The following is a 21937-nucleotide window of genomic DNA, read 5'->3' on the forward strand; positions in this document are numbered from 1 at the left end:
AGCTCCTAAAGAAGGCATATATATATATATATAGCTAAAGTTTTATTTTAGGTTATTACACTTCTATGTGTGCAGAAACAAGTCCTTAACTTTTTGCTATGCGTGCTTAACTTAGTCCATTTTTATCTACTATTCCTTCTCTATCATAATGAGATGCATCATAAAGTTCAAACTGTAGCAAAATTTATGAGAATATATGTCACGCCCCGGGACCGGCGGAGGCCCTCCCGGTAGCGTGCCCAGACCCGCCATATGCCTACACATATAAGGCGTCTACAAGAAAAGCGGAAGTAAAAGCAAGAGATGGAACAAATAAAAGAAGTGAAATAACAAACAACTAATGATATCAGAGCGAGTAAAGTTCTAACATCTGTACTAATAGTAATAGAGCATAACTAAAACATAAAAGTAAACATAAGATATGTAGTATCAGCCTCTAGTACAAAAGTGGCGGTCTCTAGTACACAGGTAAAACTCTCAACCTCTCCAAAATAAAGTACAACGAGAGGTAGACCACCTAGCGAATCGTCCTCGAAGGAAGCTAGCTCGAAGCAACTCCCTTCCCACGGTCCCTAGCCTCTTCCGGCGTGGAAGGCTCTGAAAGAAAACACCAAACAGAGGGCGTGAGAACTATAATTTATAGTTCCCAGTGGGCAATTACTGACCTCAGCTCATCGCACCACTAGGCCCCAAGAAAAAACGGAGTGAGTATAAAAAGAAACAACAATAAGGATAACCGTAACAACAGTAAGGAAGCATAATTGAAGTGCTAACCTATATGTCCCAAGTAAGCATGATGCATGGTGATGTACATCTATGCTATCATAAAATAATATGTCCAATGCATACCAATATGTCTCAACATACTAAACAAGTAAACCTCACGATGCAATATGTCAAAGCATAAGAGTAAACACTATCCAAAGACCGAGTATACTACTATGCAATAATGAAACCGACAAGTATACTAATTGTACCAATGCTATATCATGAGCATGTCCAAGCAATCCAACTACTAATCCTATCTAGTAGTGATTGACCATATGTCACACCGTGTCGATTTCCATTTCCAATTAGGGACCCAACCAAGGTAGTCCAGCTTGTGCCGCCTAAGTGCCTGTGGTAGCCCAACATCCCTACTCTTGGAATGTGTCTGTCCCACTCGACCCCGTAGGCTTCTCAGTACCGCACGAGCGAACATAAGTCGCGTAGGCTAACTCCGGAGTGCCGGCTTGTAGGGAGCGACCCTCACAAGCATGTGCGAATGAGCACAAATGGCAAGCAAGCATAGTCCAAATCTCAAGTATCCAATCCTCGTGTCACTAAGTGATGTCCCAACACTCACTTGCTTAGTGCCTCTTTATGACACTTAAGCATCACAACAGATCCAGCCCCAATCTTGTTCTATGTTTCCAATAAAACGTCAATGCCAATGATTACCATGACCCGGGCCCAATGCCTCTTCATGACATTGTCCCAATTCTCAAATAGTCAAAGTTCTCAAACCCTCTCTAGGCTTCTAACATTCCTAGTGTCACAATTGGCATATAGGTTAAATACATGAAGCAAGGTTCATTTACATAATAAGGATCGTGGTTCCCAATCATAAACAGAATGCTAAGTCTCACATGCATGCACTCTACCACATAGAGGTCTAAAATTTCACCATACATAACATATGCATGTTAAGCATTCTAAAATTCATATTAAATACATTTAACAAGGAAATGCATGAATTTCTATTGTACGAAACATATTTGCCAAATATGAGCATTTCTCATATCATAGGCTAGGTCAAACCCACCGAACCATCGCGTAGGGCCTCGATTCGCCGAACAAAGTTGTCCACGAGCCTCAAGATAACCTAAAAGTGATCAGCGAAGAGATACGAGGGCATTACAACCATCTTATAAAATCAAATATTAACCTAGAAGCAAAAATGGCCAAAACTTACCTCAGGAGTAGAAATTTCTTCCAAAGCTCCAAAAGAGAGCTAGAACCCTTCCAAACCAAGCCCAAGGAAGGTTCTAATCCAATCAATCTAGCCTCAAAAGCCCTAGATCAAAAATGCCCAAATATGAGCCCTAAAACCACATTCTAGGGTTTCAAAACAATAAAACCTCAAATCCAAGGTCTAGATGGAGAGAAAGGGCTACCAACCTCTAAGAAGCTCCAATCAAGCTCAAAGGATGAAGACCTTCCCCTTTGCAAGCTCCAAGTCCAAGCCCTCAAGCATCAACAAGGTAGGAAGAGGAAAAAGGGGGCAAAGAAGTGCTCCAAGTCCACCAAAACCCTCTCCTTCTCCTTCTTCTCCTCCTTCTTCTTCTCTTTCTCCTTCTCTCTCTAGCAAGGGTGTGGGGAGAGTGTGAGGAGAGAAATGAGAAAGAGAGAGGGTGGAAGGGCTATTTAGGCCATCCAAAGTAACAAAATCCCAGGAGGTCCCTCAAAAATCCAATATTACATCAGCCCGGTCTGGGCAGCTTTCGCCCAGAGGGACCGGTCTCTCCCCAGCAGGGACCGGTCTCTCGCTGCGAACTCGAAAAACCATCGTTCGGGAACCGGTCTCTCCCTGCGCGGGACCGGTCTCTCTCTCTGCGAAAACGCGCTCGGGGACCGGTCTCGCCCGCCAGGGACCGGTTGCCTCAAGGCTGCCGCAATACTGTTCACTAGGGGACCGGTCTCTCCTTCCAGGGACCGGTCCCCGAGAGTAAAAACTCTCAGGATTTGTCCAGAATTTCAGTTTTCGAACTTTTTAGGTCGGAGAACATTCTACAACCCTCCACTAAGTGTGGAAAAGCTCGAAATACACCCAAACACTCGAACCTCGCAATTTGCAAAGGTCCAGTGTGTTACAATATATATATATTTTTTGAAGTAATATGAGAAACAGTTTTGAAATAACATAAGAGACCCATGTTTGTCTAAGTGTTGTCTAAGGTTCCGTGCCTCGACCCCAAAAAAAGGATGCCAAGTAAAGCATATAAAGATATTATGAAAAGAGTTATGAATGTTCGAGTGTACTATAAATATGGCCGGAACCATACAGAGATACTCAAATTACGATGTTTCAGTTTTCTATTTAGTATATATCTTGAAATTGGTTCATATACATACACTATCCTCTTGCTTTTTGTGTTGAGCTCGAGATGGCTCCTCACAAGTCAATGATTAGTTATTCTCATTGATGTTGATAGAAGTTATCACCGATCACTGATTTGTATTAATAGATAGAACTACAATGTTTTCTTGAGTGAATAAATTTTGAACTACAAGTTACTTCTATCAATGTTTAGTATTCAAACTGATATACATTGTGTTTTTATTATAACTTTTTGAAGGGACCTTCTATCTCATTATTTGGTTGCCACAAGATTTTCATTGAGAAGGATAGGTGCCCAAGCTCGAAAAGAGAAGTGTTGACGGTGAGTTGACTATGGACAATGACTTCGCTTTTTATTCCAACTACAAATTTCAAATAGCAAGTTTAAACAATACTCTCAACACCCTGCCGCTAGGTGCGTGATTAGATCAAATCATATGTAGTGCGCAATGTCATCTTCCTAATTATTGTTCTCGTATTGGTGTTTGATCAACAATCGTATGCAAGTGATTGTTTCAGTTGGTCCTCATATTTGCTAGCTAGCTACTGCTATGGAATTTCATACAAAAGGTTGCAATGAAAATTTCTAGCTAGCCACATATATATATATATATATATATACATGCCTTCTTTTCCTTTTTGGAATGATCAGAGTGCGGGTTAAATAGCAACGTGAAATAAAACTTTAGGTTATTACACTTCTCATTTTGCAATCATATATGAGCAGTATATATATATATATATATATAGAGAGAGAGAGAGAGAGAGAGAGAGAGAGAGAGAGAGAGAGAGAGAGAGAGAGAGTCCAGCTACTATACTATTATGAGTACGATCGCCCTCGTACTGATAAGTTATTTTTGATGATAGAGCTTCCGAATCGACGATCCACACCGTTAAACGTTATCTAGAGCATTTGAAACATCTAGAAATCAAATTTCGTAATTTTTCGACATCATTTACCTTACGATCAAAAGCTCACAAAATTGATAATTTTTAATGGCCGGTATGGAATGCTTGCTTGTTTGACGGTGCAAAAGAATCCGAATAGGTTGAATTTTTGATAGAAAATTCTATTCACTACCTAGATAAAGATCAATAACTCCGATTTTAAAATTTCTGGATCCGATCATTCATTTTTAAGACATCGTTCGATTTTGACTGTTCATTTTATGCCCGCTTGATGGACTTTATTATGATTTCGAAAAATTACGAAATTTATTTTCTAGAAGTTTCAAATACTCTAGATCATATTTAACGGAGTGGATCATCGATTCGGAAGCTCCATCATGGAAAACAACTTATGAGTACGAAGGGCCCAATACTCATAATAGTATAGTAGCCCTACTCTATACATATACATATACATATACATATACATATATATATACACACTTCTTTTCAAGCATGCTTTTTAAATATTTATTCATAGATCCTATGAAAATCTTACTTAACTGCGTAAGTTTCCATGCTCTTAAGTACTTTGCCATATTTCTATGCAAAGGTTGATGCGTGAGTAATTAGTCAAAATTATCGATAGAAGGTTATTGTTTAATGAGTTAGTTTGTTCTGATCATTTGAGCCTTTCCGCATGAAACCCTTGTCGGTGTCTATGTTTGTTTCCGTGTGTTTGATTGTTGTTGAGTTATTTCTAGATATATAATGTACCAAGGCCTCCTTTATTATACTACTGTTCTGTTTGTTTTCTTAAACTTAATATATATTTCATCCAAAGGAGTATGCATCTGCACTGTCGTGTGACCGATAGTTTGCAATTCACATATCTATAGAATTTTTGGCAATATATATCTATGTAGAAATTATATGCGATTAGAAGCCCCCAAAAAAACTCAATCTCTCTACTGCTTTAACTGCTATACTTTGAACCAACTTTCCTTTTTAGAGGGTTAGTTCATGCTCTCCATGTTTTCTTAATTTGCATGCAAATTAATACTTTGTTTTTGCTACATGTAACTGTAGTATAAATGTTTTCCTCCCTTAATATTTTCTCCTTTTGTCTTCTTTTTTGAAAATAGATTCTTGATGATCTTTGATTTCTTTCCACTTCACACTGTTTCTTAAACTTTGCAAATATATATGATTCAGTTGTGCATCTTCGCATCGAAAGCGTGAGTCTCACAGAGAGCCTTGTTGACACCGGCCTGCTTCTTGAAGACTACGCTAGGTGCCTTCTTTACAGTCGTTGTAAGTCTATTTGCATGTGAAACTACTTTATAGCTGTACTTAGTAATTTTTTTATCAAATTTGGTGTACTCTATGATTGTGACTTGGTGATTTCTTTTTTAGACTCAATGATGTATAAAAAATTAGTCATGAGATATTCAAAAATACAAGTAAACTTCAATAAAAGACAATTGAATGTAAATCAAAATTGAAAAATCTCAAAAGACATTTCTTATGTACTTTATTTGATTTTTAGAAATGCTCTATGAAGCAAAGCAACTTACACTATGATCTCCTGATAATTTCAAAAAGAAGTTCATTGCACAGAGTCAAGACCTGCGAAATGTTATAGCTTACTTTAATCAAAAGATACACATTTATTTATATGGAATTAACATGTACTAGTAGTTTGTCAAAAAGCTAAATGAAGAACAAGCATCCTGTATGTCCAATGTTTTATTACCAACCTTTCGATTAATAATAATTAGTAATTTGTCTATTCTAATATACATGATTACATCATCTATATTTGGTTTCTATAGGTTTTTTGCATAGCCCTGTATTCTAAAGTCTATTTGCTATGAAACAAGTAGAAGAGTAAGTAGTTTATATGAACTATAGTGCATTTTGAAATGGATTGTTCAATTTTAATAATTTTGGTTTGACTGTATTATCTTATATTATGTTTAATCATTTCAATATAGGAGGATGGGAATTGATAAAAGCTGGATGAGTCTTAGGAACCGATCATGTAATGAGTATGAAAAGGGCATAGACATATTCTTAGATTTTGCATTTAAAAGATTGGAAAATGTGAAAAGAATTCGTTGTCCATGTGCTAAATGCTATAATGTTAGATTCAAAAGCCGGACGGAAGTGAAGTACGATTTATTTCGTAATGGGATTATTCAAAATTATACTAAATGGCATCGTCATGGTGAATTGTCAGATGAATCTAGTGAAAGTGATGCGGAAGATGTCAATATTCCTATAAATCAAGGCAGTAGAAATATGGAGACAATGCTTGATGACTTATTTGGGCATGTATCGAACTCCTCAAATACTAACACAAGTGATGGAGAGTGTACTAATCCTGAAGATCCTATTCCTGAAGCGCAAAATTATTATCGATTATTAGAAGAATGTAGACAAGATATATATCCGGGATGCAAACGATATTCAAAATTATCTTTTCTAGTACATTTGTTGAATCTCAAATGTCTCAATGGTTGGACTGATAAGTCAGTTACAATGTTGTTAGAGTTTTTGATTGACTTGCTACCAAATAATGCAAACATTCCAAAGTCATATTATGAGGCACGAAAGATAATTAAAGATTTAGGATTGGATTATGTGAAGATTGATGCTTGTAAGAACGACTGCGTGCTCTTTCGGAAGAAACTTGCAAATAATGATACATGCCCTACATGTGGTGAGTCTAGGTGGATCTCGAGCAGCAGAGAAGAAGAAGCAAACTCAAGAAAGCGAAAACAAATTCCTCAGAAAGTTTTGCGCTTTTTTCCACTTACATCGAGATTGCAAAGATTGTACATGAATAAAGAGATGGCCAGTAAAATGAGGTGGCATTGTGATGGTCGACAAAACGATGGAATTTTACGCCATCCTGCTGATTCATTGGCTTGGAAGCATTTTGATCATAACCATCCTGAGTTTGCAATAGAGCCACGTAATGTAAGATTGGGATTAGCAAGTGATGGATTTAACCCCTTTGGAAATATGAGCACCACACATAGTGTTTGGCCTGTTATTCTAGTTCCATACAATCTACCCCCATGGTTGTGTATGAAAAATGATTATTTCATGATATCACTGCTAATTCCTGGTCCAAAAGCTCCCGGTAATGACATTGATGTATATCTGGAACCTTTAGTTGATGAGTTGAATGATTTGTGGAAAGAAGGGGTTAGGACATATGATGCATCCAAAAAAGAAAACTTTACGATGCGTGCTGCTATTTTTTGGACTATAAATGACTTTCCAGCATATGCCAATTTGTCTGGTTGGAGCACGAAAGGAAGTCTAGCATGTCCTTGTTGCAACAAGGATACCGTTTCGATGAGATTGAAGTACGGAAAAAAGTTTTGCTATATGGGTCATCGTCGTTTTTTGTCGCATGATCATAAATGGCGAAATGAAAAAAAAACATTTGATGGAACAAAAGAGAATCGTCTTGCACCTAAGACTTTATCCGGTGATGAAGTACTACAACAATTGAGCCAAATAAAGCAAGTAATTTTTGGAAAGGTAAATAAGAAAAGGAAACGTTCTCAACAGGAAATATGCTATTTAAATTGGCGAAAACATAGCATTTTCTTCAACCTGCCATACTGGCATACAATGTTGATACGACACAATTTGGATGTTATGCATGTAGAGAAGAATATTGGTGATAATCTAATTGGCACACTAATGAATATAGATGGAAAATCCAAAGATAATCTAAATGCACGAAAGGATTTGATGGCGATGGGTTTAAGAACGGAGCTTCACTTGATACCAATACAGGGGAAGGCGATAGACATACAGAACAGTGTTCAAACAATTGGTAACAGCAAACCATATAAAATGCCTAGTGCTTTTTACACACTATCGAAAGATGAAAGACAATCATTTTGTCAATTTCTAATGGATTTGAAGCTTCCAGATGGATTTTCGTCAAACATTTCTAGATGTGTCTATAAACATGAAGGTAAACTTCAAAACTTGAAGAGTCATGACATTCATTGTTTATTACATCGCCACCTCCCATTAGGTATTCGTGGATTGTTAAGGAAGGATATTTCTAATACCTTAATTGAGTTTAGTGCCTACTTTAGAGAATTATGCTCAAAATCATTAAGAATGAGTGATTTGGAACGACTTGAAAACTCAATTGCATTGACTTTGTGCAAACTTTGAGAGAATATTTCCTCCCACATTCTTTGATATAATAGTTCACCTATCAGTTCATCTTGCAACTGAGGCGAAAATTACTGGCCCTGTCCAATATAGATGGATGTACCCATTTGAAAGGTATATTTTCTATTCTTTATATAGAATACATACATACATACATACATACATACATACATACATACATATATATATATATATATATATATATATATATATATATAAATATAAAATTGTTTAGAAGAACATGGTATTAATATTATATTGAATAGGTACTTGCGCACACTAAAATCATATGTTCGTAATAAGGCTCGTCCAGAAGGATCTATAGCAGAAGGAATAATTGCACAAGAATGTGTAACTTTTTGTTCCAAATACCTGCATGATGTTGAAACACGAATGAATCGCGTCGGAAGAAACTATGAGGGTGATCTAACACAAAAAAGCTCCAGCTTAGCAATTTTTTCCCAATGTGGTCTCCTTTTAGGTAATTCTAAAATTGAGCAATTAGCTATCTCGGATTGGAACCGGGCAACTATGTGTGTTCTAAAAAATTGTGAAGAAGTTTCACCTTATGTTAGGTAAGGATTTCTATAAGCGGTTCTAGACATTTCTGGTTTTCTCTTTATATATTTTTAATATAATCTTAATAATTTAATGCATAGGGAACATATTGAAGAGGTTCAAAGCAAGTACGATAGTGATGTGGAGCTGCGGCACGAAGAACAATTTCTTGGTTGGTTTCAAGCTAAAATAGCGAAGATGTTTGATAACCGAGACAAAACAGTGTCACAAGAACTATTACACCTTGCTCAAGGTCCAGATAAACGGGTGAATAAGTATACTGGATATTTAATTAATGGATTCAGATTTCACACAAAGGAGCATGAAAAATTTTTGAAAACACAAAATAGTGGGGTGTTTGTTCGGGGAGATGATGGCCTAAGCAGCAAGGAATACTATGGGTTAATTTTAGATATCATTGAACTCCAATACCAAGGATCAAAAAGAATAGCTTTATTTAAATGTCATTGGTGGGATGTGTACAATTGTGGCCGGGGATATAAGGAGGATGAAAATGGGTTTTTCTTAGTTAATGTCGATCGTGAATTGGCCACTAATACAACTGATCCATATATCTTGGCATCACAAGCTCAACAAGTATATTATGCCAAAGACATAAGAGATCCTAAATGGTTAGTTGTTGTCAAGACACAACCTCAAGACCTTTATGATGTGCCTACAATAGAAACAAGTGCAAATGATCAAGAAGAGTCAACATCAACACCAATTCAAGAAAATGAGAACATAGGTGATTTCTATAGAATTGATGGTGATAAAGATCACGGTGATTTATGTAATGTTGACTTGGCTAGAGCTAATGTAGAAGAGATTGTATTTGATGTAAGTGGGCTCAATATCAATGTAGAAACAAACGAAGAGGACCTCTTAAACTATAATGATGATGACAATGATTCCTTTGCGAATAAAACTTGAGCCACCTTGCTTTTTGGTAATGATTTATTATTTGTTTGTCTTTTATATTTTTATGTGTATTTATTGCTAATACTTGATTTGCTTGCTTTTAATTTATAATATTTGTCTATTTAAATAATTAATTATCTATTGTTGATAGGCAATGGTGGGAGAAAGCAAGAAGTCTATAGTACAAGTTAACAAGTCTAATAGAGTCTCGACTTCATCACGAAGAACTTTGGAGTGTCGATCTGAAAAGCCATGGCTTAGATCACAATCTCAAAATTCAGAACCTACTCCACCTCTCAGTGAAGATCCACATGCTTCCACTCATCTTCCTTCAACTATAATTGATCGGTCGTCATCTCCAACTACTGCTAATCTGGACACTAACGCTACAGGTTTTGTTAAAGAATTAATTTAGTGTTATCAATTAAATACTTCCTTACCTTTTTCCACTAGCAAATGTCGAAAGAAATCCTGTGATGCATAGGAAAATCAATGCAAGAAATAGATAGAGATAATAGTCGTGTAGCTGCTGCTGCCAGCCAACTGCAGGTCTGCTTGGGTCGAGCTGTGGGCGGTCTTCAGCTGGCAGAATTTATTACAGAAATGGGAGTCGTGTTGCGACAATATGCACCACTTAATGTTAACAAATGGGCTGAAGTACCTATGCATTATAAGGATAAGATGTGGGATGATTTAATGGTATGATATTCATTTTAAATTTTTTTAACCATTAAATATACTTCTTGTTTGCTTGTTTAATCATATTATATGAAATCTTTGATTAGTTGTATGTATTTATTGTTTCTTAGGAAAAATATGATGGGCTTGCTGGTTTTAAAGATGAAGTGATGTATAATTTCAATCATATGTATAGAGATTGGAGACATCGCAAGCATCTACATTATAATTAATTTCTAACAGATGAAGAAAGGCTACAAAATTGTCCAAATGATATTTCAGAATCAGATTGGGCATCGTTAGTTGAATATTTTGGTTCTGAACAATTTAAGGTTATTAATTTATTATACATGTTATTAGCTTGCAAGAATTATTTTTACATGCAAATATGACCCTACTTAATTTTTTGTAGAGAATGTCGGCGCGTAATAAAGAAAATCGAGCAAAACAATCGACTAGCTCAATCTGCGGACGAAAATCATTTGCTACAGTCCTATATGATATGGTGATTTTGTCAATTAATTCAATTTATGGATATCTTTTTATATTATATTAATTTTATGACATCAAGGTTTTAATTTTAAATTGATAGAGGGATCCAGAAACGGAGGTTGATCCTGATTTAACTGAATATTGGAAGGCTACACACCAGCGAAGAACTGATAATTCTTGGTGTTCTGAGAAGGCTCAAAATGCTATGGTATAGTAACATTCTTTTGTAGCACAACTTTACTACATTTTCTATACATACATGTATTAGACTTGTAAAATCTTAAAGAGAAATTCAATTTTAATTATACATGTATTAGACTAGTGAAGACGAGCAATTTTCTTCTAAATACAAATATGTTTCATATTACTTTTGTATCTCATTCAATGCAGCAACAATTTGAGCATGTAAGAAAATCACAAGAAGAGTTAGGTGATCGTCCATTATCAACGGAGGAACATTTAACAAAGGCTTTTGGTGCACGATCGGGATATCTTCGTGGTTTAGGATGTGGACCTAAGCCACTAAGTAGTAAGAATTTGGAAGCTAAAGCATCAAAAGAGGCTATTGAGAGACAAATAGAAGAATTGAAGAATGAGCTGAAGCAATCAAGAGAGGAGAATGAAGAGCGAGAAGCACGCCTACAAAGGGAAAGAGATGAGAGAGAGAGAGGAGAGGTTTAAAAAAGAAATTGAAGAGATTAAGGCGCATTTTAAAGCTGAATTTAATGAACAATTAAAGTTATTTGTTCAGTTATATGGAGCACCGACCACATCATCCCCTCCTTCCACTCAAAATCATTAGTGGAATTTCTTAATTGAAGGTAACTATATATTCTATCTCATGTTATCTTTTGTGCTTTAAAGTAAAACTCCAAGTGCGTTGAGAATTAGCTTTTGATATGCAAGTCAGTTGTTTGCTCTTGTGCAAGAAGTGCCTAGATTACATTTATATGTTTAATGCGCTAATTTTGGTTGGCTATTTAGTTTCCGCTGCATTATGTTGTTATCTTGACCAGTTCAAGTTTTTTTTTTACTCTTATGCTCACTATGAATGTTAACCCACATACTGCTGCATTATGGAATTAGACTAGTGAATCGTGGTGCATGTATGTATGTAATGCACAGCAGTTGCATGTAATGACTTTACTCAAGCCATAAGTAATGGAAAGGATAAAAGTGAAACACTTCCTTCTTCTTTTGCATGTGTATGTGTGTGAAAAATTTGTCAAAGAGCACCCATAGCTCTATTATTTAAGCAGTGTGCAGAAAATGATAACAATCGAGAATATCCACAGAATAGTTCTTTAGGTTTCTCCACTTTGTCAAGTTGGAATTGTCCCGATATTTTGATGCTTCATACCTGCGGCATCTTGTGATACTTGGTTTTGCGTTGCTTTAGTAAGCTTGTCAATGTTATTTGATGAGAGCTGTTTGGACATTTAAAGTAGTAGCTTTTCACTACAACATGCACAGCATCTTTTTACTGCAGTAAAAATAAAAGATTTAATTTAAAACTTCTGTTTTTATAGTTTTAAACAAAATAGCTGCGTGTTGTAGAAAAAGCTTTAGACTCGTTTGCGTGCGGAGTATCTATTCTTGAGTAGAACTGTTCCAAAAGTGTGACCAAAGAACAAGGCCTAGTTTGGATGTTTCGTGTTCATGGCTTTCAATTTATGCTTTGATGAATTTGAGAGGTTCAAAACTGCTTTGAAACTCTCCTTAAATGGTGGTGGCTCGGAATCGCCACTCTCATCACTCATCACTATTTTATCACTCATCACTTATTTTTACAAAAGCAACAACTAATTAGAATTGTTTTTTTTGTTTCTCATGCAGGGTCGAGATGTCTACATCCTGGTAAGCTTATTGTCTACATCCTAGTAAGCTTATTTTCTTGTTGTTGCCTTCTGAAATGCATAGATCCAGGATATGCTTGGTTTGGTTTTGTTTCTTTTATATTTGATTTGCCTTCTGGAATGCATAGATCCACATCAGTATTCGTTTAGCATCAAATTTTTTGATTCAGAAACTTTGACTCATCAAAAGTTTGAGAAAGAAACAACAAACTAGTTTAGCTAACACTGCCATAGTTTAGCTAACACTGCCTCAACTTACATTGAAATTTTGAATGAGTACTTTACTAGGTTGGTCATTATTATTAGAAATTAAGCCCATGAAAATTGATCATGATGTCTATTGTATTTTGGAGTTTCAATTATAACAATCTAGCTCTCCAAGTTCAAGACCAAGATTCCAATTTGGCATCTGAAGTCCTAATCTATGGAAATTAAACCCATGAAAATTGATCCTGTTGTTGCCTTCTGAAGATGGTGTTGACACTGCACTTTTTTTCCAACAGTAGATCAACAGATTGTCTTACTTGTTATGTAGGGCAAACTTCAAGAAGATTGTCATAATCCTAACTACAAACAAAATTGAAATTGAGCCCATATGCTAGCTATTCGAGTAGAAACAGGGGTCGTTTGCTGTTGCTCTTGTTTTTGCTTTCCACAACATATAACTGGCTCTAATCAAGAGTTTCCGCTGCAGCGAAAAGTAATTAAAATGCGGTTCCGAGTCTGAAAAACGAAAAATGAAATTTATTGCATCTGGGCAGAAGAAAATGATACTAGTACTTTAACATTTGTTTCTTCATCTCCTTCTGATTCCGACGATTCAAACTCCGCATCATCAATGGTTCTAGTCTTTGCTCTTTGTGTCTGTGTTGTTGCCTTCCTTCTTGCATTCCACCTTGCCTGCGATGTAGCCCCAGTAGCTTTTCCAACTTGACCCCAAGTCAATCCTTCTCCAGGAAAGACTTCTTCATTTTGAGGAGTAACATTCGAGGCACATATTGAAGTGGGAGCTTTCCACTCTGACTCTGAGACTTCATCTTCGTCTCTATCATTTAGGGCAATTGGATCTCTATTCCTGTCGGCTTGTCTCAATCTGAGCCTTGCATTAAACTTAACAAAGACAAGATCGTTCAAACGCTTTTGCTCAAGTCTGTTTCTCTTCTTCGTATGTATCTGAAACCAAAAATAATATTGCAACTTATTTGCTTCATGAAAAGGCATATAGTGTACTTGAATAGTTTATCAATTAACAAGTCAAGTTTAGCAATGAGATGTTTAAAGAAAAATCACTGAATTAATTTTTTAAAAATTTAGAAGTGCTTAAATGTAACCGTTAGTACTTAACAACAATTCAATATTATCCATACAACTATAATTACCTGGATTAAGATTAGGCTTTTGTCTTGTCGTATCGCAATTTCCCTCCCAAATGATCCCGAAGCAGTTTTGTACAATGGCAATTCTTCAAGTATCTTATCTTGCTTACTTGGATCATTTGGATAAAATTTCAATAGACACTCAAGCACACCATCCATGATACTTGCATTGCTATCAATTTCATCTTTTCTGGCATAGTAAAAAAAGGGATTCAAGAAGTAGCCTGCCTTGTGTAATGGAGTCTTAAGCTTGTCATTAAATCTTGAGTCGATAATGTTCCAAACAGGACGATATTTTTTCTCATCATCGTCCGTAGCTCATTCCTCTTCAACAGAATGCTTTGCAAACTTAGAAAAGCAGTAGCAAAATGAGTAACTCCGGTCCTTACCAAATCTTTTTTTTGGGTGAACTTCCTCATCATGCTGAGCGTGATCGTATGCCCATACAAGAAAACTGTCACCATTCTTGCCTTAGTAATCGTATTTTTTACTTGCCGAAACTTTCCGATATCTTCAAGCATTAGATCAATGCAGTGAGCGGCACATGGACTCCAAAAGATATTAGGACGTTCGGCTCTTAATAAGTTTGCAGCCGCCATGTTCGCTGATGCATTATCGGAGATGACTTGAACCACATTTTCCTCTCCAGTCTCATCAATACAAGAACTAACCAACTTAAATATAAAAGGACTATCATGAACCTCCGAAGAAGAATCAATTGATCTAAGAAAAGAAGTTTCCAACTCACAATGTACCACCAAGTTCATCAAATTCCGACCTCTTTTATCGGTCCACGCGTCCGCCATGATTGAGCATCCATTTGCTTCCCAACAATCCCTATGAGTTTTCAAGAATGCTTTTGTCTCTTCTACTTCTTTCTTCAATAAAGGTACTCTAAGCTCATATGGTGTAGGAGCTTTCAATCCCCGACCATATTGTCCAATTGCTTCTAGCATCAAACTGAAACTTTCAAGACTAGCTGCATTGAAAGGAATTCCCGCTTCGTAAAACCACCGAGCAATGTATTGAATTGTTCTTTCTCTTTCTTTCTCTTTCAATTTCTCATTTATAGTAGGTTGAACATCCTTGCCCCTTCGCAAAGCTTCTTCAGGAGTGGGGATGCAAAACCTATCAATGAGTCCTTTCTGTGTACTCTTGCTCGACCCAACACAACTTCTTTTAGAAAGTATTTCTCCTGTTTCATAATCTAAATAGTCTTCCATGTCAGTGATATTAACCTCACCTCTTAATTGCTTAAGAGCTTCTTCCTTGTGCTCCTTCATTTGTCTCTTCACTCCAATAAGTTTAGACATTTCTTCTTTTACTTTTTCTGGAACTTGCGCACAAGGAGCAACATCCCCTCTAATTCCTGCCAAGTGCCTCTTAAACCTACTTATCCCACCATTGTACTCATTTTGACAATACTTACACTTCACTCGAGTTCGATCCTTCTCAATTGGAGGATAGGCATGTTCCCAACCTGGATCTTGTGCTTTTTTTGACATTATAATTTATAAAGAGTAAAATATAAAGTGCCTGCTTCATAATAGAGTCAATGTCAGCCATTGAAATTTAAATATAGAGCAGCAGTATGCAAATAAAACTAGTAAATGGCGCACGTAATGATCAGCATGCATGATTCGATATACATCTAATGATCTAAATTTTTCTTAGCATGCTTTGATACTAAATACTAAGTAAATAGAAAGTATAATGCGCAGCTAACATCGCTATTGGTCTTTTATTATGTGAGCAGGGAGACCATCAAGAAAGAATAAAAAAAAACAAGTCCAAAAAATGACCAAAAGAGAGGAAAGACCGAAAGAAAAGAGAGAAAGAGAGAGAGATGAAGAAAGGCCATGCACTCGCTATGCATATGCTGATTTAGCACTAGAGCAAAGAAATAGAGAAAAAGAGAGGATTAGAGGAAATAATCATACAGAATTAGAATTTTTTTGTCGTTGGAGATTGTTTATGGTCGCCGGTGAGCCCTCCTAGTCGAAGACTGGTCGCCGGTGGGCCCTCTTGGTCGCTGGTGTTTGTTTCTACTTCGCGTGCCCACAGAAGCTTCGAAACCCTAGATTGCTGCTGCTCTTTTTGTTGGGCTTTGATTCTCTTTTAAAACAGATTACCTTTTTATATTCCAAACCCTCAGAAACAGGGTTATTTCTAAGGATCCGACCCGACCCGATAAGCCAATTAAATCCATTTGCTCAATGAGTAGTATTTGTTGGGTTCACTCAGAAGAGTACCCAGAACTGAGTCAAATTCCAGCTGTAGCCACTTCTCCGTAAGAGAAATATTTTACGACTTAATTTGCAAGTTTTTATTGTTGCTTGTTCCATTTGCATCACCAACTTAGGCTACTTTTCTAAGTTGTTCTCTAATCTGATTTTCCTGCTACTTATTATGTGGTATTGCAACGATGCAATTAACTATTTTCTCTCTCTTTTCCTTCATACTGCTTGTCAAATATCTTATCTTTATGTGCTTGTGCTTGCATTCTTTTCAGCATCTAATTTTTTGATTTGCATTGCTTATTTCTCATTCCATTCATGTTTGTATGCAAATGTACGATGCAAAATGTGTGTGTTTGTGTGCAAATTCACATATTGTTTGAAACAATTAACTCTAAATGCTTAAACTGTTAGCAGATGGAAGGACCATGTATGTTTTATTATAATAATCGTCCCTGTTAGGTTTGGTCTTGCAACTCTTAAAATGCCTATGTAGAAGAATCAGGAATGGAAGGGTGGGGTTTTAAAACTAAAAAGTGGATTGGTCCAGCTACTTTTATACCATGTGAAGTAACCAAGTCGTATATAAGCTGAATCTGTTCGTGAAAAATCAGCTTGTATTTTCATGCCCGACACAAACATGTATAGACTAAAGGATGCGTGATTTCTTGACATTTAACTTGAGTTTCATATACTTATTAGGGAAAATGAAATCTCAAAGTTACTCAGTTTCTTTGTTACTCTTAATGCTCGATATTTGGTTATATGAACTAAATTAATGTCGGTTTCTGTCTGTTATATAGTTCATAGCCAACATTGTTATCTATGTACTTGGCCTCTTTATTCTTATATTGTTTGCATAAATTCAAGGATCAACGAATGTTGAAAAACTAATTTTATTTTTTTTTATTTGCAGATTTATAAGAGGTGGTGACAAGAAATATTTTGGCAGGTCATTGGCGATGTATTGAATCAAGTTTAAGAATTTAGATATATTTTGAAAACTTTGATAGCATGTGGAAATGACAAAAATATTATTATTGTGTTTTATTTTTTGGTTGTGTTGAATGATTGTATTACTTATATATGATGATTCAGTCTTACTTATATATTGTCCTAAACTTCTTTCTGTTGTGAGAGACAATTCGATGCAAAATGTAAGATTTCTGCTTGTTGATCTTGGTTTGTTTGGAAAGCTTTTTGTCATATTTATGAGAATTGGCTTTCTTTGTCCTAAATTTTATTTGGTTTTGAGAGAATTAGATTAAAATTAAAGGTTAAAATTTAAAAATAAAAAATTTTATAAGTATAGGTTATTTTTTAGCATTTTATACTAAATCAATAATATCTATTACTATCAATTATTTTTTTAAAAAAAATTAATTTTATATCAGAAAAATGGTGGCGACAATAGTCGCCACCATAAAACTAGTGATAAAATATGCTGTAAAATTTTCGCGGCGACAGTGGATGTCGCCGCGAATTATCCAACTTTTAGTGGCGACAAATTGTCGCCACCAAATATTCCGATCTAGGTTCAATGGTTAATTATCTAACTTTTCGCGGCGACGGTGTGTCGCCGCTAATTATCTAACTTTTCACGGCGACGAAATGTCGCCATTAATTATCTAACTTTAGCGGCGACGGAATGTCGCCGTTAATTATCTAACTTTTCGCGGCGACGATATGTCGCCGCTAAATAGTTTTACCGACAGGGTTTTAGGCGGCGGCATGCGGCGACAGATTGTCGCCGCTAAAACCTTTTTGGTGGCGACAATTGTGGTTATGGTGGCGACATTTGTCGCCACTAAATCTTATACCTGTAGTAGTGATAGATTTAGATATTAATTAAAGTATGAATCCTAAATATATTAGGATTGTGGTACGTTTTAAGTTGAGCATTATAAATAGGCATTGTGACTCTCTTTTTTTGGAAGGAGTACAGCTGGAACCATTGGGGTGTCGTACCAGAGAGAGAAAAAGAGAGAGAGTTATTTTAGTGCACCTTGTGCATGGGTGCACGCGGAGAGGTCTTCGTGGGTTTATAGAAGACGAGAGAATGATAGAAGAGATTCAAGAAAGAGGGCTCGAGTTGTAGCTACTCTGTGCAGAAGAGGAGTCAGGCGTAATCTTCTCTTATTTAATGAATCTTATTTTACCTGCATATTTTTTTCTTTTATGATTGTATCAGCTTTTGCTGAGGAGACGGGTTTATGGTAAAAACCCGATTTGACGTTTCCGTTGCGGAATCCCAACAATCGATACCGGATCCACAGCAGTCAGTACGGAGCGGGTTACGGATTCACGAGATCCGATACCGGGGCGAGTACCGGATTCCCAATAAGTGGTATCAGAGCCGAAGGTTACAGATCTGCGGGAGAGATCGACGGAGATAGCCACGAAATTTGAAATCGAGNGTCACGGATGCGGCATGGACGAAGATGGAGCGGAAGGCGCTGAGTACGCTTCATCTATCATTAGCAGATGAGGTTCTTTACAATGTAGCCGGCAAGACGACACCGACGAAATTGTGGAAGAAATTGGAAGATCTGTACATGACCAAATCCCTGACGAACAGATTGTATCTGAAGCAGCGACTGTTTACGTTGCGGATGCAAGAAGCGGCGAGCCTACATGATCATCTAAATGAGTTCAACAAGGTGGTGGCCCAGTTGACCAGCATCGGAGTCAATCTGGATGACGAAGACAAGGCGTTGATCCTACTATCTTCGCTACCGACGACATATGAGCATCTGGTGACCACGTTGCTTTATGGCAAGGAGTCCATAAGCGTGGAGGCGGTCACGACGACGCTTCTCTCGAACGAGATGCGGAAGATGACTCAGGAGTCTGGCACGCAGAGCTGTGATACTGCTCTGGTGGTGAGAGCGAAGAAGAAGGCGACAATATCGGCGATCGGATATCGACAGAAGAAACCGCTATCTGAGGTAGAATGCTTTTACTGTCACAGGAAAGGGCATATCAAGCGCAACTGTCGAAAACTTCAGGATGATCTGAAGGAGTTAAAGCGACAGAAGGAGCAAACTGTAGTGAACCAGGACGAGACGATATCAGCGACGGCGCAGACAACAGAGTCGGAGATGATCGATTCTGATGTGCTGTTTGCGGCGACCGGAGGTGCGAAAATTTCGGATGACGCGTGGGTGCTCGATTCGGTGTGTTCCTTTCACGTATGCCCGGAGAAGGAGTCTTTTGACACCTATAAGGCGATCAAAGGTGGAAAGGAGCTGATGGGGAACGGGACAGTGTGCAAAGTATTGGGGGTCGGCATAGTGAAAATCCGAATGCACAATGGGATCGTGAGGACGCTGAGAGGTATGCGACACGTTCCTGGATTGAAGCGGAATTTGATCTCGTTAGGCGCATTGGACTCGAAGGGTTGCGATATTTCAGCTTCAGGTGGAGCTATGAGGGTCCGAAATCGAGATCAGGTCATATGCGAGGCGAACAAGCATGGGAACTTATACGTTCTGAACAGGAGCACAGCCAGAACGGGAGCGAAGACGGTTTGGGTTCCAAAAGTTCGCGGATGTGCAGTTGCTCGAGACGGAGCAACGGATGCGGCGACATCAAGCGGAGGAGACAAGCTCAAGGTGGAGCTTGCATGGTGAGCTCGACGTAGCGGTTGAAAATTACAAATCAAACCAAGGTGGAGAATGTTAGGATTTGGTTAGATTTGTAGTTAAATTCTATTTGGATAAGAATTAATATTTAAATCTGTTTGAGATAAATTAAGATTTAAATATTAATTAGAGGATAAACCTAACTAGATTAGGATTAATATTTAAATCTATTAGAGATTGATTAAGATAGATTTAGATATTAATTAAAGTATGAATCCTAAATATATTAGGATTGTGGTACGTTTTAAGTTGAGTATTATAAATAGGTATTGTGGCTCTCTTTTTTTGGAAGGAGTACGGCTGGAACCATTGGGGTGTCATACCGGAGAGAGAAAAAGAGAGAGAGAGTTATTTTAGTGCACCTTGTGCATGGGTGCACGCGGAGAGGTCTTCTTTGTGGGTTTATAGAAGACGAGAGAAGGGTAGAAGAGATTCAAGAAAGAGGGCTCGGGTTGTAGCTAGTCTGTGCAGAAGAGGAGTCAGGTGTAATCTTCTCTTATTTAATGAATCTTATTTTACCTGCATATTTTTTTCTTTCATGATTGTATCAGCTTTTGCTGAGGAGACGGGTTTATGGTAAAAACCCGATTTGACGTTTCCGTTGCGGAATCCCAACAATCGATATCGGATCCACAGCAGTCGGTATCGGAGCGGGTTGCGGATTCACGAGATCCGGTACCGGGGCGAGTACCGGATTCCCAACAATTAGTGGCATCATTGAACATTTTTAAGAACTTGCAAAGTTCCGAGGCTAATTGCCAATCATTCTCGGTTGGCGAATGAACAACATTCTCGACAAAATGAAAGTTCCTGTAAACTTCTTTATATTCCAAAGCTCTCTCAAGCATTGCATATGTGGAATTCCATCTTGTAATGACATCTAACTTTGGTTTTTTGAAGTTCTTCTTAGTAAATTTTATTTTGAAAGCAATATTCTTGAACAATTTTAAACGTTGTGGAGACGATTTCACGAACTTTGCGGCATCTCTAATTCTACTTATATGATGTTCAAGCTTCTTAACACCTTCTTTCACTATCAAGTTAAGGATGTGAGCAAAACAACATATATGAAAGAATTCACCATTGAGTGGTATAGAATCTTTGAATCGTTCCAATAATAAATCAATAACCACAGAATTAGTAGTAAGATTATCCACTGTTAGGGAAAATAATTTGTCCTCAACATTCCAAGAAGATAAGCAACTTCCTATTGATGAGCTCAAGTACTTTCCAGTGTGACGATCATCAAGTAACATAAAGTTAATTATTTTTTTGTGTAGCTTCCATCTTTCATCCACAAAATGTGCTGTAAGACTCATATAACCAAGTGTTTGGTCACTTGTCCAGTTGTCAAACTTATTCAGCCACAATTACTTGCAAAAATATTTTTGACAAAATTTTTCTCTCTTTTGTATCGGCCATCACATCCCTTTATTGTCTAGTTTGCCGCTTAACTAACTTTATCTTTGGACGGATTATTTTCATCATTTGAATATAAGCAGGATGATTAGCAACATTAAATGGAATCTCACATGCGATTAAAAAATCAAGAATCGCTTCTCTTGCTTTTGCTTGATCAAACTTATATAGCGCTATTTCATTGGCTTCATCACCCAGACATATATTAATTTGTCGTTGTCCTCTCTCTTTAATTGCTTTTTGCAAGCATGCATGAATCCAAATGTTTCCATAAAGAAGTTGTACTGTTTTTAGCATGATAAGCAAGAGCCTTCTTGCAATAGTTACATGTTACTTTATGGATATTTGGATCTTTGTCTTTCGTAAACTCCTCCCAAATTTTTGATCTTTTTCTTTTTTTAGGACTAGTAGATTTGCTTGCTTTCGAACCCAACGCTTCATTTGTATTTTCTTCAATTTGGATAATTTTGGTGTTGACATTTAATGGAGTTGTCTGGGCAGAGCTTGTTTCAATCATTATATTAACTGATTAAAACCCTAAAATTCAAAATAATTT

The 21937-nt window shown here is 37.0% G+C and overlaps 2 protein-coding genes across 3 annotated transcripts; both read left to right on the forward strand.

The window, feature by feature from the left end:
* On the forward strand, positions 3071 to 17425 carry LOC109728265. Of its 2 annotated transcripts, XM_020258635.1 has the most exons (9): positions 3071 to 3422; positions 5204 to 5302; positions 9831 to 10071; positions 10164 to 10378; positions 10770 to 10862; positions 10950 to 11057; positions 11240 to 11670; positions 12686 to 12706; positions 17235 to 17425. In XM_020258635.1, the coding sequence occupies exons 3-7, from the start codon at positions 9834 to 9836 to the stop codon at positions 11528 to 11530; spliced, it is 945 nt and encodes a 314-aa protein (XP_020114224.1). In that variant the 5' UTR covers positions 3071 to 3422; positions 5204 to 5302; positions 9831 to 9833; the 3' UTR covers positions 11531 to 11670; positions 12686 to 12706; positions 17235 to 17425. The 2 variants fall into 2 exon arrangements, with proteins under 2 accessions (XP_020114224.1, XP_020114223.1); XM_020258634.1 differs by lacking the exons at positions 3071 to 3422; positions 5204 to 5302 and adding an exon at positions 9580 to 9707.
* Positions 5990 to 8200, forward strand: LOC109728390. The gene has a single exon (XM_020258781.1). The coding sequence runs from the start codon at positions 5990 to 5992 to the stop codon at positions 8198 to 8200; it is 2211 nt and encodes a 736-aa protein (XP_020114370.1).

The sequence above is a fragment of the Ananas comosus genome, linkage group 23 (assembly GCF_001540865.1).
Source record: "Ananas comosus cultivar F153 linkage group 23, ASM154086v1, whole genome shotgun sequence".
Taxonomy (NCBI): Eukaryota; Viridiplantae; Streptophyta; class Magnoliopsida; order Poales; family Bromeliaceae; genus Ananas; species Ananas comosus.